The sequence below is a fragment of the Gastrolobium bilobum genome, unplaced genomic scaffold (genome assembly GCF_033153095.1).
Source record: "Gastrolobium bilobum isolate Gb01-03AN ecotype WA unplaced genomic scaffold, APGP_CSIRO_Gbil_v1 utg3226, whole genome shotgun sequence".
In the NCBI taxonomy this organism is placed as follows: Eukaryota; Viridiplantae; Streptophyta; class Magnoliopsida; order Fabales; family Fabaceae; genus Gastrolobium; species Gastrolobium bilobum.
Window position 1 is genome coordinate 221,667 of NW_026897987.1, and position 20,921 is coordinate 242,587.

Genomic DNA, 20,921 nt, shown 5'->3' on the forward strand with positions numbered 1-20,921 from the left:
CCCTAGTACTTCATTCTGGGTTCGTCCTTCAACTAACTGGTATAAATTGAATGTTGATGGGGCAGTGACATGTGGAAAAACTGCTTGTGGTGGCCTTATTCGTGACTGTCAAGGTAAATGGCTAGGTGGTTTCAAGACTTTCTTGGGATGCTGCTCCCCTCTCCTTGCTGAGCTCTAGGCTATCCATAATGGCTTAGTGTTTACTTGGAATTCTGGACTAAAAAATCTAATAGTTGAGGGTGACTCATCTCAAACTATTAGATTGTTTACCTTAACAGGTAATGATGCTCGAGAACTGCATTTAGTGGTTAGGATTCGAGCTCTTGTTGATAGATCTTGGAATGTCAAATTTACTCATGTCTTGAGAAGTAGTAATAGTTGTACGAATTGGATTGCAAAGGTAGCTCTATCTTGTTCCTTGGGAACATCGATTGTAGCTTTTCCTGACTAGAATCTTCAGAAGTTGATCTCCTCTAATACTATTGGGTCCTCCTGCCAGATCTGACTTGCTGCCCCGGATTAGTCTATCTGTTCTGTTTTGTCTTTTCTTTGATTTTATTTTTCCTTTGGGGCCTTGCCCCTTTATTGTACCCAAAAAATATATATATATATACTTTTATTTTATTTGTTTATAACTTTAGAATAAAAAACTGAAACATCAACAATAATAATAAAAAAATAGTCGAGTTTGTTAAAATGAAAATAAACTCAAAATTTGATATAATAAAAACACTTTACTAATTTTTTTTCAAAATTATATTAAAAAATGACATCTTGTGTAATTTTTAAAATAATTTAAGTATTAGATGAAAAGCAGCTTAAAAAGGACAATACAAAACTCTAACGTTTATTAACCATTAACTTAAGTCTATAGTTCAAAAAAAAGGAAAAAAATTTCATCCTCTTCATTTTTCAAGCTCTATACAACGCGTATCAAACATTATAGTTCCACTTGCAATTCTAACTCAACAACTGAAAACAAAAGAATAAAGAATTAACCTCTATTTTCTTTCTTGTTTGAATTTACCTGTTTACCAGTCAATACATGAGATGGTGGACACAACATATGCATCTAAATCCAATTTAATCTAAGATCTAACATAAATAACTGCCAAGTAATAATCATTTGTAAAATCAACATGTTGTGGAAGCAAAGAACATTTTTGAATATGCTAAAGTTACAGAAGCTGCCAAAGAGGTCAATCACCCTCTGATAACCTTTTTTTAGACTCTTCTGTGCAAAAGAACTTTTCAAGAAGAAGGGGGCAGGCGGGCTCCATGTACAAAAAAAAAGAAAAAGGTCGCCAAAAAGGAATGAATTTATGAGAGCAGCATACCAAATTCTTAAAGCATGTCTGCAACTTCAGTTATCATAGGTTTTAGTCAGTTCTTGGCCTATTTGGACCATTTTTATTGCTGCTGTATAAAGGTAATAGCCACCGGGATCCATGTTTCCTTTTCCCATAACACCGCCAATAAAGTATGAAAAATGACAGCATTATACCAAGGGGAATAGCCCATCTGTTTCAATCAACAAAATAACCATATATCAATATCTCAATATTCCACAAAATCTCACTATTCTCATAATGAATAAGTTAGTGACTTGTACGGCTGTGCAAAATAATCCAACCAAATTATATTTTTCTGAACCAGTTTTGAGAAGCGAACCAGTTGAACCAAAAAAACTAGTTAAGAAAACTGATTCGAAACTAGTTTGTATATCCGAATTGGTTCTGAACCAATGCCCACAAGTCAACCGGTTCAGTTGGATTCGGTTGACTTGTTGGCATTGTTTAGAGAAAATAAAGCAACAGGTCATATTCAGAAATTTTGAATGAGAAGGAACAAACAGAAAAAATATAAATCTAAATTGAAAACAAAAAATGAACTGCAGGTCTGAATCTTGATAGAAAGAAAGGAAAATGAAGAACATTAGCAAGTTTCTAATTATGCAATTAATGCTTTCAATAAGTTATTATGTGTATTAGATGAAGCAAAGGGCAGAAATGCATCCCCAGCCGCAAAAAGTCATAAAACCACACAATTACACTTATCTAGCTTATATCAAAATGGATATTAAGAGCAACTAAAGAAAAGGTTTTAACTTATATCAGATACTTGAATTTGGTTGGAAGTATGAAAGAAAAATGGTCAAATTACCTGTCAAGATCCAGGATTGGGCTGTGTAAAGAACCTTGGCCAATTCAACCCAAAAGCTTAAGCTATTGGGTGAGGCTACATTAATGATTTTATATATCTCAACACGCTCCCTCACACGAGAGCCCACTGGACTTAAAGGGTGGACGATGCACAGGCCCACCTACCTATGCGAAGAAAGAAATTCCACTAGAAAGAAAGTGGGGGGCGGTGAGGATCGAACCCGGTACATCGAGGCTCTGATACCATGTAAAAAACCTTGGGATACACTATCCCAAAAGCTAGCTCAAAGGGTGAGAGTACCCAAAGCCTTATAAACTCCACATTAGTTGCTTATACAACCAATGTGGGACTATATATCTCAACAGGCTGTAAACAAGAGTTTGCCAAGTTGCAACTATAAAATGCCAAACTGGGTTATAGTAAAGTGACTCTGCTGACCAAAACATCCTTGTGTAGGTCTCCAGAAATATAAAAAGTAGCCATGCTCCAATTTCAAGCAAAAAGAACTTTATAATAAAGCGGCCAATCACTACCATGACCAGGGAGAAGGCCACCAACCAATTGAAAGTGAGCTTCAAGCCTGCATAAAAATCCATGGATGTAAGAAACATCACAGATGATATAAAGGGCAAGGAAAGGAAAAGAGTAAATGGGAGGTTGAGGCAGCATGCCTTGTAGAACATTTGTAATAAATGGTTTCTGGAGAATTATAAGTGCGTGCATTCGCAAACATTCTTCTGACATCCGCAAGAAACATCTCAAATGTGACATAATATTGCTCTGACTCCACCCTCTTAGTCATTGTCTTCAAATCTGCGCTCACATTAATTTTAATGGGTGTTATGTATTAAACTTCTAGGTTGGTACGTGAACTTAAGCTATCAGTAACAAAAATGAATGTGTGTGCGAAACTAGGATTGTGACCATACTATATAAGAAGCAAGTGCAAAAGATACAAGAAGCTCAAAAATGAGACGTCAAAAATAAATAGCAGGGGAGGAAATCATAAGAAAGAATGCAAATTAATAAAGGGTCCTTTTTTTGCTGATGCAGCGGCAGAAAAGGATTCTCTGCCTCAGAGAAAAAAAAGGACCCGCTAGTTTTTTTTTTAAATAAAATTTAGCAGGATCCGACATTGTATTCTGATAAAAAAAAAAAAAAGATTTATGTCTGTGGCAAACAACTATTTCGGCAGCAACGGCAGAAATAGTTTTGCCATTAAAAAAGCAACATTAAACTAAAGCTGTTACCGTGCTTATAGAAACAGGTAAATTTAACATGAAATATACGGATACTTCTTACCCATTGGATCTTTGATGATGTCATAATAATCATCCCGTGCATCAACTGGTTCCTTGAACGGCCAAGCATCAGCATGATCGTGCATTGACTGCTTAAAAGATAAATCCGGTTTCAAGAATTAATTTGCTATGAATAAGGATGTAGTATTGCTCTTGTGGAATTTGCAGTGTTTTCAATTATGATACTGAAAGTTAAATGAATGAAATCAGTGAAGAACATATCAGAAACTTGCCTTTAGAAGGGAACGCATAAATGCGGTCAAACTGTCAGTGGAACCACTTACAGTTCTGAATCGTGAATGACCCCACTGATCAGGAGTCCATCCAGCCTCTCCTGTTATTGCATTCAACCATTCATATAAACATTAACCAGGAAATTCACAAAATTACAAGACAAAATATGCAAAAAATAAATCACCTCATTCATAAGGACATTATGGGTCAACTTTTGGACAACATCCCAGTTGATAAACAAATCTATTATGCTATGTTTGGATGGGAGGGAAGGAGGGAGCAGGGAGAGGAACAGTGACCTAATCCTTGTTTGGAAGACTTTTAAGGAGGAAGATGGAGCGGAAGGGGATGCGTTCTCCCCATCCTTACTACCCCTCGAATTTGTGGGCTAGCATGGAGGCATGGTTTATTTTAAATTAAATAACAGGAAATAACCTTCCTCTAATTTCAACTCCCCAAAACAAAGAGAGTTCCCCTCCTTTACTTAAGATCAAAACAAGAAAAAGTAACTCTCCCTCCCTCCCTTCCCTTTGCTCAAGAACTTCTAAACATAGCATTAGTTTCTTATATCATAAATCACAGGAGAACAGATCTAGAAATGCAAAAACAATTACTATAAACAAGGTAGTCAAAATCAGGATTTTACTTAAAATCGAAAAGGGAATAAAAAATCGTAAATCGTAAAATCGTAATAAAAATCGTAGATTTTACCTGCACTCTAAAATTAAATTTTTATATACATATGCTTATGTAAAAAAAAAAAATTAAGAAAAATAGACTACCTGCCACCGTCCTTAATTTATACATTTGTATACAATTGTCACACTCTAAGGGTCTAAGCTAATAAATCATTCAAGTTATTATCATCGAAGACATTCTGTTCCACGTGATCTTCAACTACATCATTCAAAATTGTCTTCATCTAAACTTTCATCATGAGATAAAGTTTCTTCATTTTCTACAATCTATTCATCTTCGGATGAAACATCAGCAATGTTATATTCAACAATTTTTCTAACTTGCTTAACATCATTCCAATAGTTAAAATCGGGATTTAATCTTAAAATCGAACTTAAGTAAATGTCTAAATCGGGATTTTATATTGGAAAGGATTTTAAGTGAAATCTAAATCGTTTTAGAAAAAATAAATCGTTAAAATCGGAATTTTAAGATTTAAATCCCAATTTTAACTACCATGACTATAACTGTAATACCCCATATTTTCTTTTAATAAAATAATATTAATAGTAATATAATAATATTTTTTTTTATGGATAATAATGATATTTAGTATTTTTGTAATTAATAATATTGGTATTTAATATTTTTAATTAATGAGTTAATAATAGTTAAAATAATAAGAGGTAACATAATAATAATAGTAATATTATTTGATTTTTGTGATAATATATATAAATATATATATATATATATTAGATGATAAATCATGATTAATTGATTTATTAATTGATTGATGATTTATGTATTAATGTTTGATTAGTAATGTTTGATTAATAAATTGTTTAGATATGATGAGTCAACAAACATAAATTGTTTAGATATGATGAGTCAATCATGAGTCAGCCTTGAGTTAGCAAATAAGTTAGTTATATTCTAAGAAATTAAGAATAAAAAGAAAATAATGTATAAAGCCAAAATCTGAGCCAGATACATCAATAAAGAAAAAAGAAATAAATGCACGAAACCCATATCTGAACCCAAAACTTCAACTATAAATAGAGGTCTAGCCTAACCAAACCAATTCACTCAACATTTCTCCTCTACTATTCTCTCTTCTAAGTTCAAAAATTTAGTTTAATTTATTTTATATTCTTCTGATTACCAACCGGTTCTCTGCCCCAAATTACTCTTTTCTTCTAGAAGTTAGCGAAAACGGAGACCAGGTAATCCTAATCTCTAGGTGGTTGTAGATTTGTTGTGTATGAAATTTTATTGGGCGTGTCCTAATCTTTAGGTAGTTATATATTTGATATATGTAATCTTAATCCCTAGAGAGTCATAGATTATATTGATATGAATTTTAGTATATGTAATCCTATTCGTTGGTTATTTCTTTTATATAAAACTTGGATGTAATCTTAATCCCTAGATGTTCTTAGTATTTTTTTATTTTATTTTTTTGTAATAAGATGTTCTTAGTATTTTTGTATGAATATTTTTTATATAAAACAATTATATAATAAATAAATTGTCAAAATTCATTTTTTTTTACAATTATAATAATAGAAATATTGCAGAAGCTCATCTAAATCTAATTTGGGGAATGTTATCGTCGCGCACCTGTACAATGGACAGGTGCAAGGCTAAATTTATTACATTAAAATAAAACCAAAGACTAAAGTTTAAATAAAGGAAATATGTCTTATGCATTTATTTAAATCTCATAAAATTTCTAAACTTAGGAACTAGCTAGAAATATCCGAGTCGTGATCCTCACTGCCCACAGCTAGCCCCATCCTTTGCAACATGCTTCACTGAAATTCTACTCCCCCGTGAAGGATCATTGCAGTTAAACAAACACAAAAGTCAGCAAAGCTAGTAATCCCAATCAAAATACAATTAATGTAATTAATAACAAATTAAATCAAATATCAAATAGTGTTCAAATCAATTCCACATTAATCAAATCAAATATCAAGATAATAATCAAAATTCCATTATATAATATTTATCTTTATTAAGTTCATTTAATGTATTTGGTAATTATCAAATAACATATTTAGCACAACATTAATCATAATATGATAATATTTACAACTCAATGACATTCTTCATAATCAAATCAAATAACAAAATTCATTAATGTTTAAGTTCATTATATTTAGTGGGAAGAGAACCATGGTAGACCCGGGAAACCTTGCCAGTCTACCCTGTGACCCGGGAAACCCTGTCAGTCTACCCTGAGACCCGGGAAACCCTGCCAGTCACAAACAAATCACATTGGCCATAATCAATTCACATCTTCCTAGTGTGCACACCTCTTCCCAAAGTTGCTACTAGTATCCCGCGGAACCCTGCCAGACACCACTTTGGGAAGAACGGATACAATCTTTTTCACATCGGAGGCATAAAGCCCAAAAGTTGTGTTCATCACCTTGGGAGGTACCATCCCAAAGTTATCTTCCCACCGTTAATTTATTACAAACACAAAACAATCAGGAAAGATTCAATCATAATTATTTATTCTTTAAGTATTATCATCTCTAAATGAGTTACTCAAGGCATTATAATTTTCCAAAGTATCATAATTTTGAATTTATGTAACAATTCAAATCTTCAACATTCATCATAGTAAAATCCAAATTCGATCATCATCATAACTTTCCAATTTATTCAAGGATATGATAATTCAAATCTTCAACATTCATCACAGTAAAATCCAAATCAGATCCTCATCATAACTTTCTAATTTATTCAAGGATATAATATTCAAATCTTCAACATTCATCATAGAAAAATCAAAATCCAATCATCGTCATTCAAATAATCCCATCACATCAATTATCATAGTTATTAATAATATAAATATTCAAATTCAATCATTAAAACACATATTTGGAAAGTTTTTCTTAAAGAGTAGTATAATTCCATAATTTTCATAATTATTCAATAAGATGCATATATTGCACATGAATTAAATCTTATGCCATACATTGCACATAATTATAATTTCTAAAATAATAACATTTTATATCATATATTGCACATAATCATAATTTCTAAAATAAAAGTTTATATCATATATTGCACATAATCATAATTTCTGAAATAATAGAAATTTTCCAAAAATATTCTAATTATCATATGTAGTAATTTAAATTTAAAAAAAAACAAATACCTATATATGTAAAAAATATTCATACAAAAATACTAAGAACATCTAGGGATTAAGATTACATCCAAGTTTTATATAAAAGAAATAACCTACGAATAGGATTACATATACCAAAATTCATATCAATATAATCTATGACTCTCTAGGGATTAGGATTACATATATCAAACATATAACTACCTAAAGATTAGGAAACGCCCAATAAAATTTCATACACAACAAATCTACAACCACCTAGAGATTAGGATTACCTGGTCTCCGTTTTCGCTAACTTCTAGAAGAAAAGAGTAATTTGGGGCAAAGAACCGGTTGGTAACCAGAAGAATATAAAATAAATTAAACTAAATTTTTGAACTAAGAAGAGAGAATAGTAGAGGAGAAATGTTGAAGAGTGAATTGGTTTGGTTAGGCTAGACCTCTATTTATAGTTGAAGTTTTGGGCTCAGATATGGGTTTCGTGCATTTATTTCTTTTTTCTTTAGTGATGTATCTGGCTCAGATTACGGCTTTATACATTATTTTCTTTTTATTCTTAATTTCTTAGAATATAACTAACTTATTTGCTGACTCATGATTGACTCATTATATCTAAACAATTTATGTTTGTTGACTCATCATATCTAAACAATTTATCAATCAAACATTACTAATCAAACATTAATACATAAATCATCAATCAATTAATAAATCAATTAATCATGATTTATCATCTAATATATATATATATTTATATATATTATCACATAAATCAAATAATATTACTATTATTATTATCTTACCTTTTATTATTTTAACTATTATTAACTCATTTATTAAAAATATTAAATACCAATATTATTAATTACAAAAGTACTAAATATCATTATTATCCATAAAAAAATTATTATTATATTATTATTAATATTATTTTATTAAAAGAAAATATGAGGTATTACAATAACAATTAACAACACTGGAACTATGACCAACATATGAGACCAATAAAAAGTTAAATAGTGAGATGCCCTCAGCATTAAGCAGCAAAAAGGTTAGATGCCATGCACAAGGTCTTGAATGGGAGGTGGACATCTCATCATACAAGGAAAAGTTAACAAACCTAAAACAGATAGTAAAAACTAAAATATATTGGTAAGTTGTTAAACTGAGATCGGAAATTAAGTACTTACTCAAACCAGGGATGTCCTCAATAATTTTTTTGGGAATACCAGCTTCTTTCTGCATATTGTGTTGATCAGGAGGGGAAAAAGTTAATATTCCATACGCTCTCTAATCTTACTGATACATGAAAAAGAAGCAAAATGCAACTTTGGCTAAAATAATAGATGATCCTCTCCCCTACGCCCAAGCCCTACACATTGTCAAGGAAGTTGGGATACATGCATTGCACATGGTATAAGTGCAGTGCAAATATGCCAAATGCAATCTGCATTGAGCAGATAATACAATCCTAATTCAACAAAACTCACTTAATATAGGAAAAACTTCAAATGCTATACATGAATGATCGAAACATACAAAATGAAGAATGCCTTATACCTTCTGAAAATCAATTCCAGTATAAACAATGTGACAGTTTGACAGCTCTCTGATCTTTTCATCAATTGCCTACCATTATAACCAACAATAATTAAAATATGTTAAAAATTATGAAAATTAAAAATAAATAAGGCGGTCAGAAGCAACACATCAGACAGAAATAAAATAATGCATGCAAATATATATAAATGACTGAAAATACAATCCAAAAATCTGTTCCCTTTTTTGTTTTTATTGATTGGCTGTGTTGAGCTTTAGCATTAGCCTAGTCGGGACAAGGTAAAACCTAGTTATCATCATGTCTTAATTTTCACAAAAAGTCCAGCCTAACATGTCGACAAATTTCCACATGATGGTTTTCACCTGATTTTCTCTCCAAAATTTAGATATGAGATGTAAAGTTCTGCCTGCCACTTGTTTTTGGGGGAGAAAAACCCTCTATATTGACTAACAGAGAATTACAAAGAGCATTTACAAAAGAAATTAAAATTTAGCAATTATAAACTAAACTAAACTAAATAATGAAATTCCAATTCTACATGTTAGAGATTCACTTACTGTTTAGTTTTTACCATTACTAGTTTATTGTTGCTGCTGTATTTTTACATTGACTTAGTGTAATAATATGTTCTTGACTGTAGTAGGTTATCTACCCCTAGTTAGTTCAGACCTATGGTTAGGTTGTAACCAAATTCTGTTGTATAGTTAAGTTTAGTTTAATTGCTGAGTCATACTTCCACTACTCTACATAAAGTGTATGTGGCTTTACATCAGTGTAACATCAATTCATTTTACATACAAAGATATTTTCTGATCTTCTCTCTCTCTCTCTCTCTTCTTCCTTCACCATTCAAGGCTTCTTCACAGAAACATTTAAGGCATCAGAGCCCTCGTTCTGATGGCCTGAACCATATCACCACCATAATATCTTTCGCATCAAAGTCTAGCAACAGTAGTAAGCTCTATTAAACCCTAGATCTGTTAAAGAAACTTCAATGGAACCAAAACCTTCATAAACCCGCATCTATACACATCCATCGTTGGTATTTTGCAAATTGCAATATGCAACCATCATCAGGCCTGATTTCAGATATGCTGTAAATAAGGTCTGCCAGTTCATGGGTCAGCCATTGGATGACCATTGGAAGACAGTGAAGAGAATCCGACACTATCTCAAAGGCATCAGCTCTTTTGGCCTAATGTTGCAATTTGCTAGCTCCTAGCAGCCTTTCTCCCTGACTGCCTTCAGTGATGCGAACTGGGAAGTGATCCAGATGATAGGAGGTCTACTTTTGTAGCTTGCATCTTCATTGGTTGTCAAATCCACTGCTGAAGCTGAATACCGTAGTGTGGCCCTTACCTGATCAGAACTTTTATGGATTAAGTCCCTTCGTCGTGAATTACAGCTTCATGTTTCCACTCTGCAAGTCTTTTGTGACAATTTGAGTGCAATTGCTTTGTCTCACAACCCTGTTTTACATGTTCGCACGAAGCATATGGAGCTTGATCTCCATTTTGTCCGTGTAACATGTTATTGCCAAAGACATTATTGTTTCTCATGTCCCTCCTTTGGACCAGGTGGTTGACACACTTACAAAAGCTCTCTCCCCAGTCAGATTTCTGAATTACATCACAAACTTCAAGTCTTGGACTCTGCTTTATCGCCCAAATCCCCTTAGTTTGCGGGGGAGTTGTTGAGATATATAGTCCCACATTGGTTGCAGAAGATGGTTCCTCTTTTATCCGGTCTTCGGTCTTTAGATTGTGTGTCATGTCAACAAGGGAAGCATACACGCTCCTCTTTTGCTAGTCGAGTCAATAAACGAGCTGATACCCCTTTCTCTCTTGTTCATTCAGATATCTGGGGTCCAAGTCGTACCTTGTCTGTTTTAGGTTTTCGGTATTTCGTTACCTTTATTGATGATTTCCCCCGTTGCACTTCGATTTATTTAATGAAAAACCGTTCTTAGTTGTTTTCTATTTATCAAAAAATTTCTTCTGAAATTCATACTCAATTTGGTGCCTCTATTCATATTTTACGTAGTGATAATGCTAAGGAATATGTTTATGTGGACTTTTCTAATTTCTTAGCCAAACAGGGTACTTTACACCAAACTACTTGTCCTTACACTCCACAACAAAATGGAGTAGCTGAACGTAAAAATAGACATCTCATTGAGACTGCACAGACTCTTCTTATTCACATGCATGTTCCTCTTCACTTTTGGGCCGATGCAGTCCTTGCCTCTTGTTTTCTCATCAACCGTATGCCTTCATCTGTGCTTAATAATGACATTCCTTATAACTTATTGCTTCCAGATGTTCCTTTCTATCCTCTATCCCCACATGTCTTTGGTTGTACCTGTTTTGTTCATGATCTCACCCCTGGTAAGGACAAGTTAACATCTAAAGCCTTTAAATGTACTTTTCTTGGTTATTCTCGTCTTCAAAAGGGTTATCGTTGTTATTCTCCCGATCTTAAGCGTTACTTAGTTTTCGCTGATGTCACTTTTCTTGATCAACAACCCTTTAATTCTATCCCATCTCTGTTGTCACAGGTTGATCATGTTCTTCCTGTCCCTTTTCTTGACTTATCTTTGCCAGCTGCAGTGCTTCTATTCCCTATGAGCAACCTATTGCTTCTATACCTGCGGACCGTCCACTTCTCATCTATCAGCGTCGCAAAACTGTGCCTCCTGTCGACTCGACTCTTGCTGACTCATCGCCCACTGCTGTTGATTCTTCCTCTCCGGATCCTTCACCAGAGGCTCTTCCCATTGCTCAAAGAAAAGGTACACCTACTACTCATAATCCTTATCCTCTTTATACCTTTTTGAGCTATGACCGTCTTTCTTCACCTCATTTCACCTTTGTTTCTAGTCTTTCTTCTGTTTCTATTCCTAAAACCACAGGTGAAGCACTTTCCCATCCAGGGTGGCGCCAAGCGATGCTTGATGAGATGACTGCACTTCATTCCAATGGCACTTGGGACCTTGTTTCTGCTCCTCCAGAGAAGTCTATAATAGGTTGTCGCTGGGTGTTTACTGTGAAAGTTGGACCTGATGGCCATGTTGATCGACTCAAGGCACGCCTAGTTGCAAAGGGTTTTACTCAAATCTTCGGCCTTGATTATAGCGATACATTCTCTCCGGTCGCTAAGATGGCGTCAGTTCGCCTATTTCTTTCTCTTGCTGCTGTTCGTCATTGGCCACTCCTTCAACTTGACATCAAAAATGCCTTTCTTCATGGTGATTTACAAGAAGTCTACATGGAGCAACCACCTGGTTTTGTTGCTCAGGGGGAGTCTAGGAAGGTGTGTCGTCTTCGAAAATCCTTATATGGTCTCAAGCAGTCTCCTCGCGCATGGTTCAGTCGCTTCAGTTCTGCAGTTCAAGCGTTTGGCTTAATCCGCAGTAAAGTTGACCATTTTGTATTTTATAGGATCACATCTCCTGATAAGTGCATCTATTTGTTAGTCTATGTTGATGACATCATTCTCACCGGAAGTGATCAAGACAGAATTCGTCAGTTAAAACAGTATTTATTCAGTGCATTTCAAACAAAGAACCTTGGGATAGGAGTATTAGAGATTCACATACTTTTTAGGTTTTATGATTATTAGCTTATTGTTACTGCTGTATTTTTACTGCGACTTAGCGTGATACTATGTTCCTGACTGTAGTACAGTATCTACCCCTAGTTAGTTCAGATCTATGGTTAGATTTTAACCAAATTCTGTTGTATAGTTAGGTTTAGTTAGTTTGATTGTTGAGTCATACTTCAACTACTCTAGATAAAGAGTACATGACTTTACATCGGTGTAACATCAATTCATTTTACATATAGAGATATTTTCTGATCTTCTTTATCTCTCTCTTTCTCCTCTCTTCTTCTTCCTTCGCCATTCATGGCTTCTTCACAGAAATCGTTTACTACAAAATCATGATTGCACTCCAGGTTACATTATTGCCTTTCAAGGGTGACAAATGAACTCCTAGTTCTAGAGTGACTAAATTGTCGTGAATCGTATCGAATCATAAGATTCAAACACATAATGAAAAATCACTTAAATTTAAATAGCAAAATACATAAGTAACCAAATTTAAAACCAGTTGTTTACTCATCAATCATCAAGACTAATGTTATCACTATTGATATGATTCGCAATACAAAACGTAATCATGCGATTCCGCAATTCAAGGAGCGTTTCATGATCTACTCCGATTCACATTTGATCCGTATCGTTTTTGTTCTGTATAGAATCATATTGTGCGATACTAATGATAATGATTTCATCTGTCTTATGGGAGTGAATGAGTGGACACCTTGTCAGGCCCCATTTTATCATGGTTCCAGATGCAAAGTTTTTGACAACCCCCTTGCACACCTTTTGCAGTGAGCATGCATATGTGGTTGAGAGGACAAGCTTATAACAAATGGGAAAAAAATAAGGTCTGTTTTTGAAAAGAAAAACCCAATTTAAGTGAAACAGGTTATTATTTTAACTGAAAGAAAAATATTAAAACTATAATAAGAAAGTTCATTAGTGTATCTTATCATAATCTAAGATAATCTCAAATAATGTAAAGTAAAACTAAACTAAAATATTAACAAGTAGAAATCATCTTACCTGCCTTTGACGACGGATCATAGGTGACAATTCAGTGTAAGGGAGCTTTGGATCAATCTTGCATTCCATGAGAATCCCCCCGTCATAATCCTTTATATAACTGAAATGACAATTAATTGTAATGAATTCTAATTGACAATAAACAAAATAACAAAAATACAACTACGTAAATAAATAGTGAATGATGAAATTATTATTCTATGGGATAAAAAATCAGAATCTAAATAAAAATCCCTGTAATTGGTATTTTGCAGCTCTACACTCCTAACAATCAAATATAAATTAAACAAAATCAAATTATAAAAATTTTCATCTTTCTTAATAGACACTACATCTAAAAAAGAATAAAATGAAGGACCTAGTGAGAAGTGCTGCTAATAGATTTAAGACAAGGAGATTGAGTATAAGTACCGTACCCTTGCCATCGATCTTTCTCCAAGTGAATCTCTTCTGTAAATCCCTGTAAAACACTCAAACATCATTGCAATATCTAAAACAGTATCCAGTCCATTCAACAGAATGGCATTTTGGCATTTTTCCAGAAACACCACCCCCCCCCCCCCCCAAAACAACACAACAGAAAAGATTCCTATATCACTGCTACTGTACATTGGGACTATTCTATGCCAATCAGATTCCTGACAAACTTAAACAGGAAATAGACAAATCTTTGTAAAAGTTTTTCCGAAGGAAAACTAAAATTGACAGCCTCCTCCTATCAGCAAAAACATAGGTTCTCAGCAGATGACTTAACAACTATTATCTAGATTTGGGAGTGTGCCTACCAAAAAATATACGTTGGCCTTCATACTATGTAATGCTAGTTGGTAAAATTCAGATGTTCTTCTTTCATCTTTAACCAACCAAGCCAACAAGGACCACGTAGAAAACCTTCCTTGTCAGACAGAAAATGAGTTTTTTAACCCAAATTAGGCATTTTCTCTTATGTATTTTTCTCATTTATTTATTTTTATGTTCACTTTATTTTTATTGTATTTTTAATTTTTTTTCTATTTTTTTATTTTTTATTTTTATTCTTTCTTTTCAATCTTTTCTTACTTTTCATTTGGGTTCATTGGCCACCAACCCTAACTAATTTCAGATAAAGATATTGTTGATGATAAATCACATGGCTGCACCTTCCCTACTGGCACAATCCAAGAAGGATGAGCCAATGCAAGGGTGGCACAATCCATATTGCACCTACACGTTAGAAATACGGTTTTTTCCTGCCATGGAACTTGGGCAATCCATGTTATTCAGGGAAATTGTTTAAAAAATGTATTATTTTTGTAATAAGTTCGAAAATTTGAATACATTTTGGTAAAAAAGAAAGGGATCTATTTATCTTATGTTACATGAGATAATTATCTCATGCAACAGATACAAGATAGTGGGATCCACTATTTTTTTTTAAAAAAGAAAAAAAATAGTAGACCCCACTACTTGCATGAGATAATTATCTCATGCAACATGAGATAATTATTTCCCAAAAAGAAAAATCCAAAAACTTGTTTTCAGAAAGCAACATATCTTTGTCACTACTGACCTTAGGTTTATCACACGAAAGAAGAAATAAATGCCCAGATAATAAGGATCTTAAATATCAATAACCAGACCTGTTTGATAAAATAGCCAACAGCATGATTGTCAGCATATGTGAGAAAATGTGTCAACCCATCTTTATCACGTGCATACTGTTTTAAGTGATTCATCAATCTGGTACCATAACCTTTTACTTGCTCATCAGCTGTAATTGCACAAAAGGCTATCTCACCAAACTTCTGGCTATAAATCATAGAGCACATCAGTATTAGTAAATAAAACCATGGATTAGCCTTGCAAGTTTAGTTTTTTTTTTCCTTTTGAGGGAGGGAAGGTAATGATATCACTAAGTGGGCAAAAAACAAAAATAATGGGGCAAAACAAGGAAATACAATATCTATTTAAAACTTAGGTCTTTTCTACAAAAATATCCGTCCAACTTAATCCCAGATTATTCACTTAAATGGACCTTGAGGAGCATTTTCATCACTGCAACCAAAGTGCAAATTTGCATAGGACAATATAACAATAATAAAAACAGAGAGACAACAGTTCACCATTTTATAAGCTAATCTTTGATAACAAGTAATAACTATGTAAACCTTAAGTTTTCAGATATTAATACAGGAAAAATATCAAAGTAATGAAGCAAAAATAGAAAATTTCAGAGACAAAACATAATCAGAGACTGCTAGGATCTGAAGAAAAAGTAGATATGGAGACAAATTATTACCTTGCATATGGGCGATATGTAATGCCTCCAACAACATGATTACGCCTTATGACCATTACAGACTTATGACTCCTGCAAATTTAACATCAAGAGAATTTAAAATTATAAAGACAGTAAGATAAAACTCAAGGATAACAGGGAAAAACTTATTTAAAAGAGCTTGTTTAGAATAAAGAAATCTATATTACAGTTTCAAACTCTTATTTAATGAATTAACTAGTTCACAAATCACTATGAACTGACCATGCTGGCAGACTAGAATTTGTATAAAAAAAATCTCAATATATCAAACAACAGATACCTCCTAATGTAATATCAAACTTTAATCTTAAATAAAAGAACAAGAGATGATAGTCTAATGCCCTTCATTCTAATTCTCTGTTTCATATTTGGTTGGTCACAAAGGAGGAAAGAACAGGTAATATATGGCAGTAAAATGATTTGGGAAACCATAAAAGCAAGGGGCCACCCCACCCCACACTTCATAGTTAACTTGAAACGTGTCTGCTCATATTTCTACATCTAGATTTCAGGATCTTAGTTGCAATGGAGAAAGAAAAAAGGGGGGAGGGGTCGGGGAATCATTATCAAATAAGTTTTCCGGTTGTTACTATATCCAAATGTAAAAACTTTACATTCCAAACTAGAAACGAGTTAATCAAATCTATATTTAATGAAAAAAATATGTAAGACATGCTTGTTTGGGATTCTGTTGGGCAATCCAAAATAATTCTCCTACATAACCTTGGAGTTATTTTTGCTTTTGGATGGAGAATTAATTCTCACCAGATCCAAAACATACACAGATTTATTTCAGCATCATATGAGTATGAAATTACGCTGGGTACTTAAAATATTGTTGGCATTACCTATCCATAAGAAGTCGGACAATGTACTCCTTGGGCATATTTGGAAGTTGCTTACCAAATATATTCTTCAATCCTATCAACCTGAGGAACAACAAAGTCAACAATGGAACTCGTTATCACTGACGATCATTTTGCTAATTATAAAAATACTGAGTTTTTATTTACAAAAAAAAAAAATACTGATTTTTTGAACACAAAAAAATTGCCAACTGAATTTCATCCAGCCAGTTCCTGTGGGTATGCATAATAGTTTTTCATGTTAAATGTATCTACTCTTGCACCAATTTGTAATTGGCCTCCTACTATATTTTGAAAATTTTAAGTAGTCATTAGGTTAATCCGAATGTATCTTATTAGATTATTTGGTCTACTAGCTCAACAAACAAATAAAAAACACATTTTTTTTGTTGAAAGAGACACACACAGATTAAGTGCATTATGCTCAACGTTGATAGATTAAATTTATTTTTTAAACTACCAAACTTTTATTTTAATATCATAACTTTTAAACAATTACTTTGATATTCAAAATATATATTGGCATCACATCGGTCCTCTATTTATTAGCACCCAAATGGCCCCTCAATGTCAATGAAGACCTATGAAGCACCGATTCCGACACGGTGTTTTCGAATCGTTTCCAATACGTTCTCGATACGGGATGTCGATATGATACAATACGTTTATGATTACGTTGGAAAAAAATTAAGGAGTATCGGTGCTTCATATATGAAGACCATCAAAGTGGTCTTTCAAGTTCCACTAAATTGATCTTTCAATGGACTAGAATAATTATATTAGTTGCCATTTGGGAACCAATTTGATATCTCCTATAAAAGGTGGACAAATTTAATATCAATTACATCTTTAAAATACAAAAAGATATTTTTACTCTAACTTTTATAATTAACCCCCTCACTCACTAATTAAATTTTTGGATCCCCCTGCTTAAATGAAGTATAAATATTTAATACTTTATTTGCGGAAATGCTAACAAGGAGATGAGTAGTGCAGGCAGGGCCACGTAAATGTCAAAGACAAGAGAGGAATATATACCAAATCATATGTTCATCAATGCCATCATTCGAATAGCATACGAATTTGAGCCTTCCTGCTTCCTCCTGAAAAATTTTCAGATGACCGCATAGTCGTCACAACCATGAACCATGAACACCAATCACCTCAAAATAGTTCGTAATTATTTATTTATTAAAATTTAAACCAACAGACAACAAAAAGGGAAAAGCCAAATGTGAAAACTACTATGTTACATTGTGAGTTTTAAAACAATTTTCAAACATAATTTACAAATAATTATTCATATTTTTTTTAGAATGGATATCTTCACAACCAAATAATGTTACTACCAATATTACTATACTAGCAATGTTACTACCACATCTTAACCGTTGATTTCCGTCGATCAACGGATATTATTTTTTAAATCAAACTCATTGATAACCGTTGATTAGCAGAAATCAACGGTTAAGATGTGGTAGTAACATTATTTGGTTGTGACAATATCCTATCCCATTTTTTTTTATGAAATTCATGAATGAGGCTAAAGGGGTTGTTACCTCTCTCCAGAGACTCTCTTCCCTAGCGCTGTAAGCACCACTAGTTTGTAAATTATCAGTAAATATCTTAGTTGCGTCCTCCTTAACCACGATGCCGGGGACGGAGCCGCCGGTGGCGGCGGCGCCGACGGCACCAGTCCCGGCGGGTGCGGCGTCTTTGGCGCCATCGGAATTCTCGATCTTAACGTTGGAATTATCGGTCTTGAGCTTGGTGTTGCGTGGAGCGGAGGGAGGGTTGCTGAGCCTTGCAGCGGTGAAGGTGCGCATGGAGGAATCGTTGTCGTAGTCGGCGCCGCGGGCGGAGATGCTCTCGAGGTCGTAATTGGAGGTGAGGGCGCCGTCGCGCGTGTCGGCGGAGAAGGAAGAAGGGGGAAAGGGAGGCGCGTGGTCATCAGACGCGCGCTTGCGCTTGTGGATGGAAGAGGTGGCGTAGGCGGAAGCGGAGTGGGAAGGTGAAGGGGACTGAGAGCTGCGGTAACGGAGGGTTCCTCCGCCGTGCGTCTCCATTTAATTACAGTTAGGGTTTTGTTACCAATTATTCGACTTGTTCCTTAAAGTGATCAAATGTGCAGCGCTACTCCTAACTCGTCCTTTGTCTTTTTTGTTTTTTTATCGGAAGCAATCTTATTCACCGGAATTATGGAACCGGAAATATTTATATAAGTGGGCGTTAGGTTTCGTTGAGGGAAAATTTTCATGAATAATAAAGAAATGAGATTAGTGGAAAAATGGTGAGAAAATGAGTTTGATAGCAATATATAGGGGTGTTCGCGGTCTGGATTGGATCGGTTTTGGAAGCAAAACTCATCCGATCCAATTCTTTCGGTTTGATTATATAATCATCCATTCGGTTTTAATTTTTTTTCAAATCCGATCCGATCCAATTCAATTTTTTTTGGTTTGGATTGGATTGGTTTTCGGTTTTTTAAAAATCCTAATATTTATTTCATAATTATTGTGCAAATACAACTTTTGTATATATTGGCTTTGAAAATTTATTTTTTTTGAAATACAAAAGTATTAATAAATTATAACATAGTTTTTTTTTTTTTTTGCAATGAGATACGAAGCTCTTCAAAGATAAAATTTTGTTGATGTGATGTGATTAAATTTTTTTTTGGGTTTAGTTGATTGGTTAATGGGTCTTTGGTTTAGAAATTTTTGGGCTATGATTAGGAAAAGACCCAAGTAGGTAGAGAGAAATTAATATATTGGATCGGTTTGGATTGAATCGGTTTTCATCAACCCATCCAAAATCCGATCCAATCCAATTAAAATTTGCGGTTTTTAATCGGTTTTTCGATTTTTCGATTTTCGGTTTATTCGGTTATCGGTTTTTCGGTTCGGTCACCGCCGTTTGAATCGGTTTGGATCGGTTGATGAACACCCCTAGCAATATATAAAAGAAGTTTTGTATAAAAAAATTGGGATAGGATATTGTGACAACCAAATAATGTTACTACCAATGTTACTACCACATCTTAATCGTTGATTTCCATCAATCAACGGTTATTATTTATTGCGAATTAATAATTAATTAATGAGTTTGATTTGAAAAACGATAACCGTTGATTGGCGGAAATCAACGGTTAAGATGTGGTAGTAACATTGGTAGTAACATTATTTGGTTGTCACAATATCCTATCCCAAAAACATTTTACCGAAAAAATTAAGTAATTTTTATAAAGTCTATATTTGGCTTTTGATAAAATATAGATGGAAAAAAATGTGCTATGACGAAAATACCCTTATTTTAAAAAAAAGTTGAATTAGCCTTGCTACGTTATACCAGTAGAGAGACCTTAGAAAGAGAGAAACCATAGTCAAGAACGAGTGTGTTACTGTTGTTGTTGTTGGTGGTGGTTGTGGTGGAAGAATCAGCAGCTCTAGGAGTGAGACTCAATTTGGAACCATGTGGTTTCAGGAAAAGCTTCGCGTTCGATTGGAGGTGAACAAAAACGGGTCGTGACCGAGTTGAGTTGGTGAGTTGTGGAAGAAGACACAGAAACCGGTCACCGGAGCAGACGGAGGCTCCGCCTCGCATCGCTTTTCACAGAAATGGCTTTCTATGTGAATTGTTGTGAGTGAGAGGCACACAGAGAATGAGCACATAAACACAAAAACAGAAACAGAGTGTACGAGAGTCTTTTCGTTAGTATGCAGTGTGAGCAAATTTGGAGGTTTTCAGGTGTACCTGCGACAAGAGCAACTTTCGCCGGCAATATCGGTTGCAATAGCTATGCAAATACGTTTGGTAGCATTCAGATTTAGGTAGCTAAGTCAGGAACCACCTTGAACCAAACGATGGTTTCTTATATTTCCACTTCTCATTATCTATCATTTTCAACAGAATCCTTCAACCAAACAGCCCCTAAGGTGGCGTTTGGTTGAAGAAAAATTTTTGAAATACTAGAGAAATATGATTGATAGAGAAATGGTAAGAAAGTTAGATAATGTGAGATAGATAGGAAAATGTT

At 34.0% G+C, this 20,921-nt stretch overlaps 1 protein-coding gene across 2 annotated transcripts; it reads right to left on the reverse strand.

The window, feature by feature from the left end:
- Positions 1-1,008: 1,008 nt before the first annotated feature.
- On the reverse strand, positions 1,009-19,133 carry LOC133311953 (histone acetyltransferase GCN5-like). Of its 2 annotated transcripts, XM_061513083.1 has the most exons (14): positions 18,445-19,133; positions 17,924-17,988; positions 16,868-16,948; positions 15,999-16,070; positions 15,340-15,508; positions 14,137-14,180; positions 13,721-13,820; positions 9,091-9,159; positions 8,721-8,769; positions 3,698-3,798; positions 3,466-3,553; positions 2,835-2,976; positions 2,722-2,743; positions 1,009-1,521 (listed from the first exon to the last, which is right to left on the reverse strand). In XM_061513083.1, exons 1-14 carry the CDS (start codon positions 18,949-18,951, stop codon positions 1,411-1,413), a joined length of 1,620 nt encoding a protein of 539 aa, XP_061369067.1. In that variant the 5' UTR covers positions 18,952-19,133; the 3' UTR covers positions 1,009-1,410. The 2 variants fall into 2 exon arrangements, with proteins under 2 accessions (XP_061369067.1, XP_061369068.1); XM_061513084.1 differs by lacking the exons at positions 1,009-1,521; positions 2,722-2,743; positions 2,835-2,976; positions 3,466-3,553 and adding an exon at positions 3,604-3,649 and having other exon boundaries at positions 3,749-3,798.
- Positions 19,134-20,921: the final 1,788 nt, after the last annotated feature.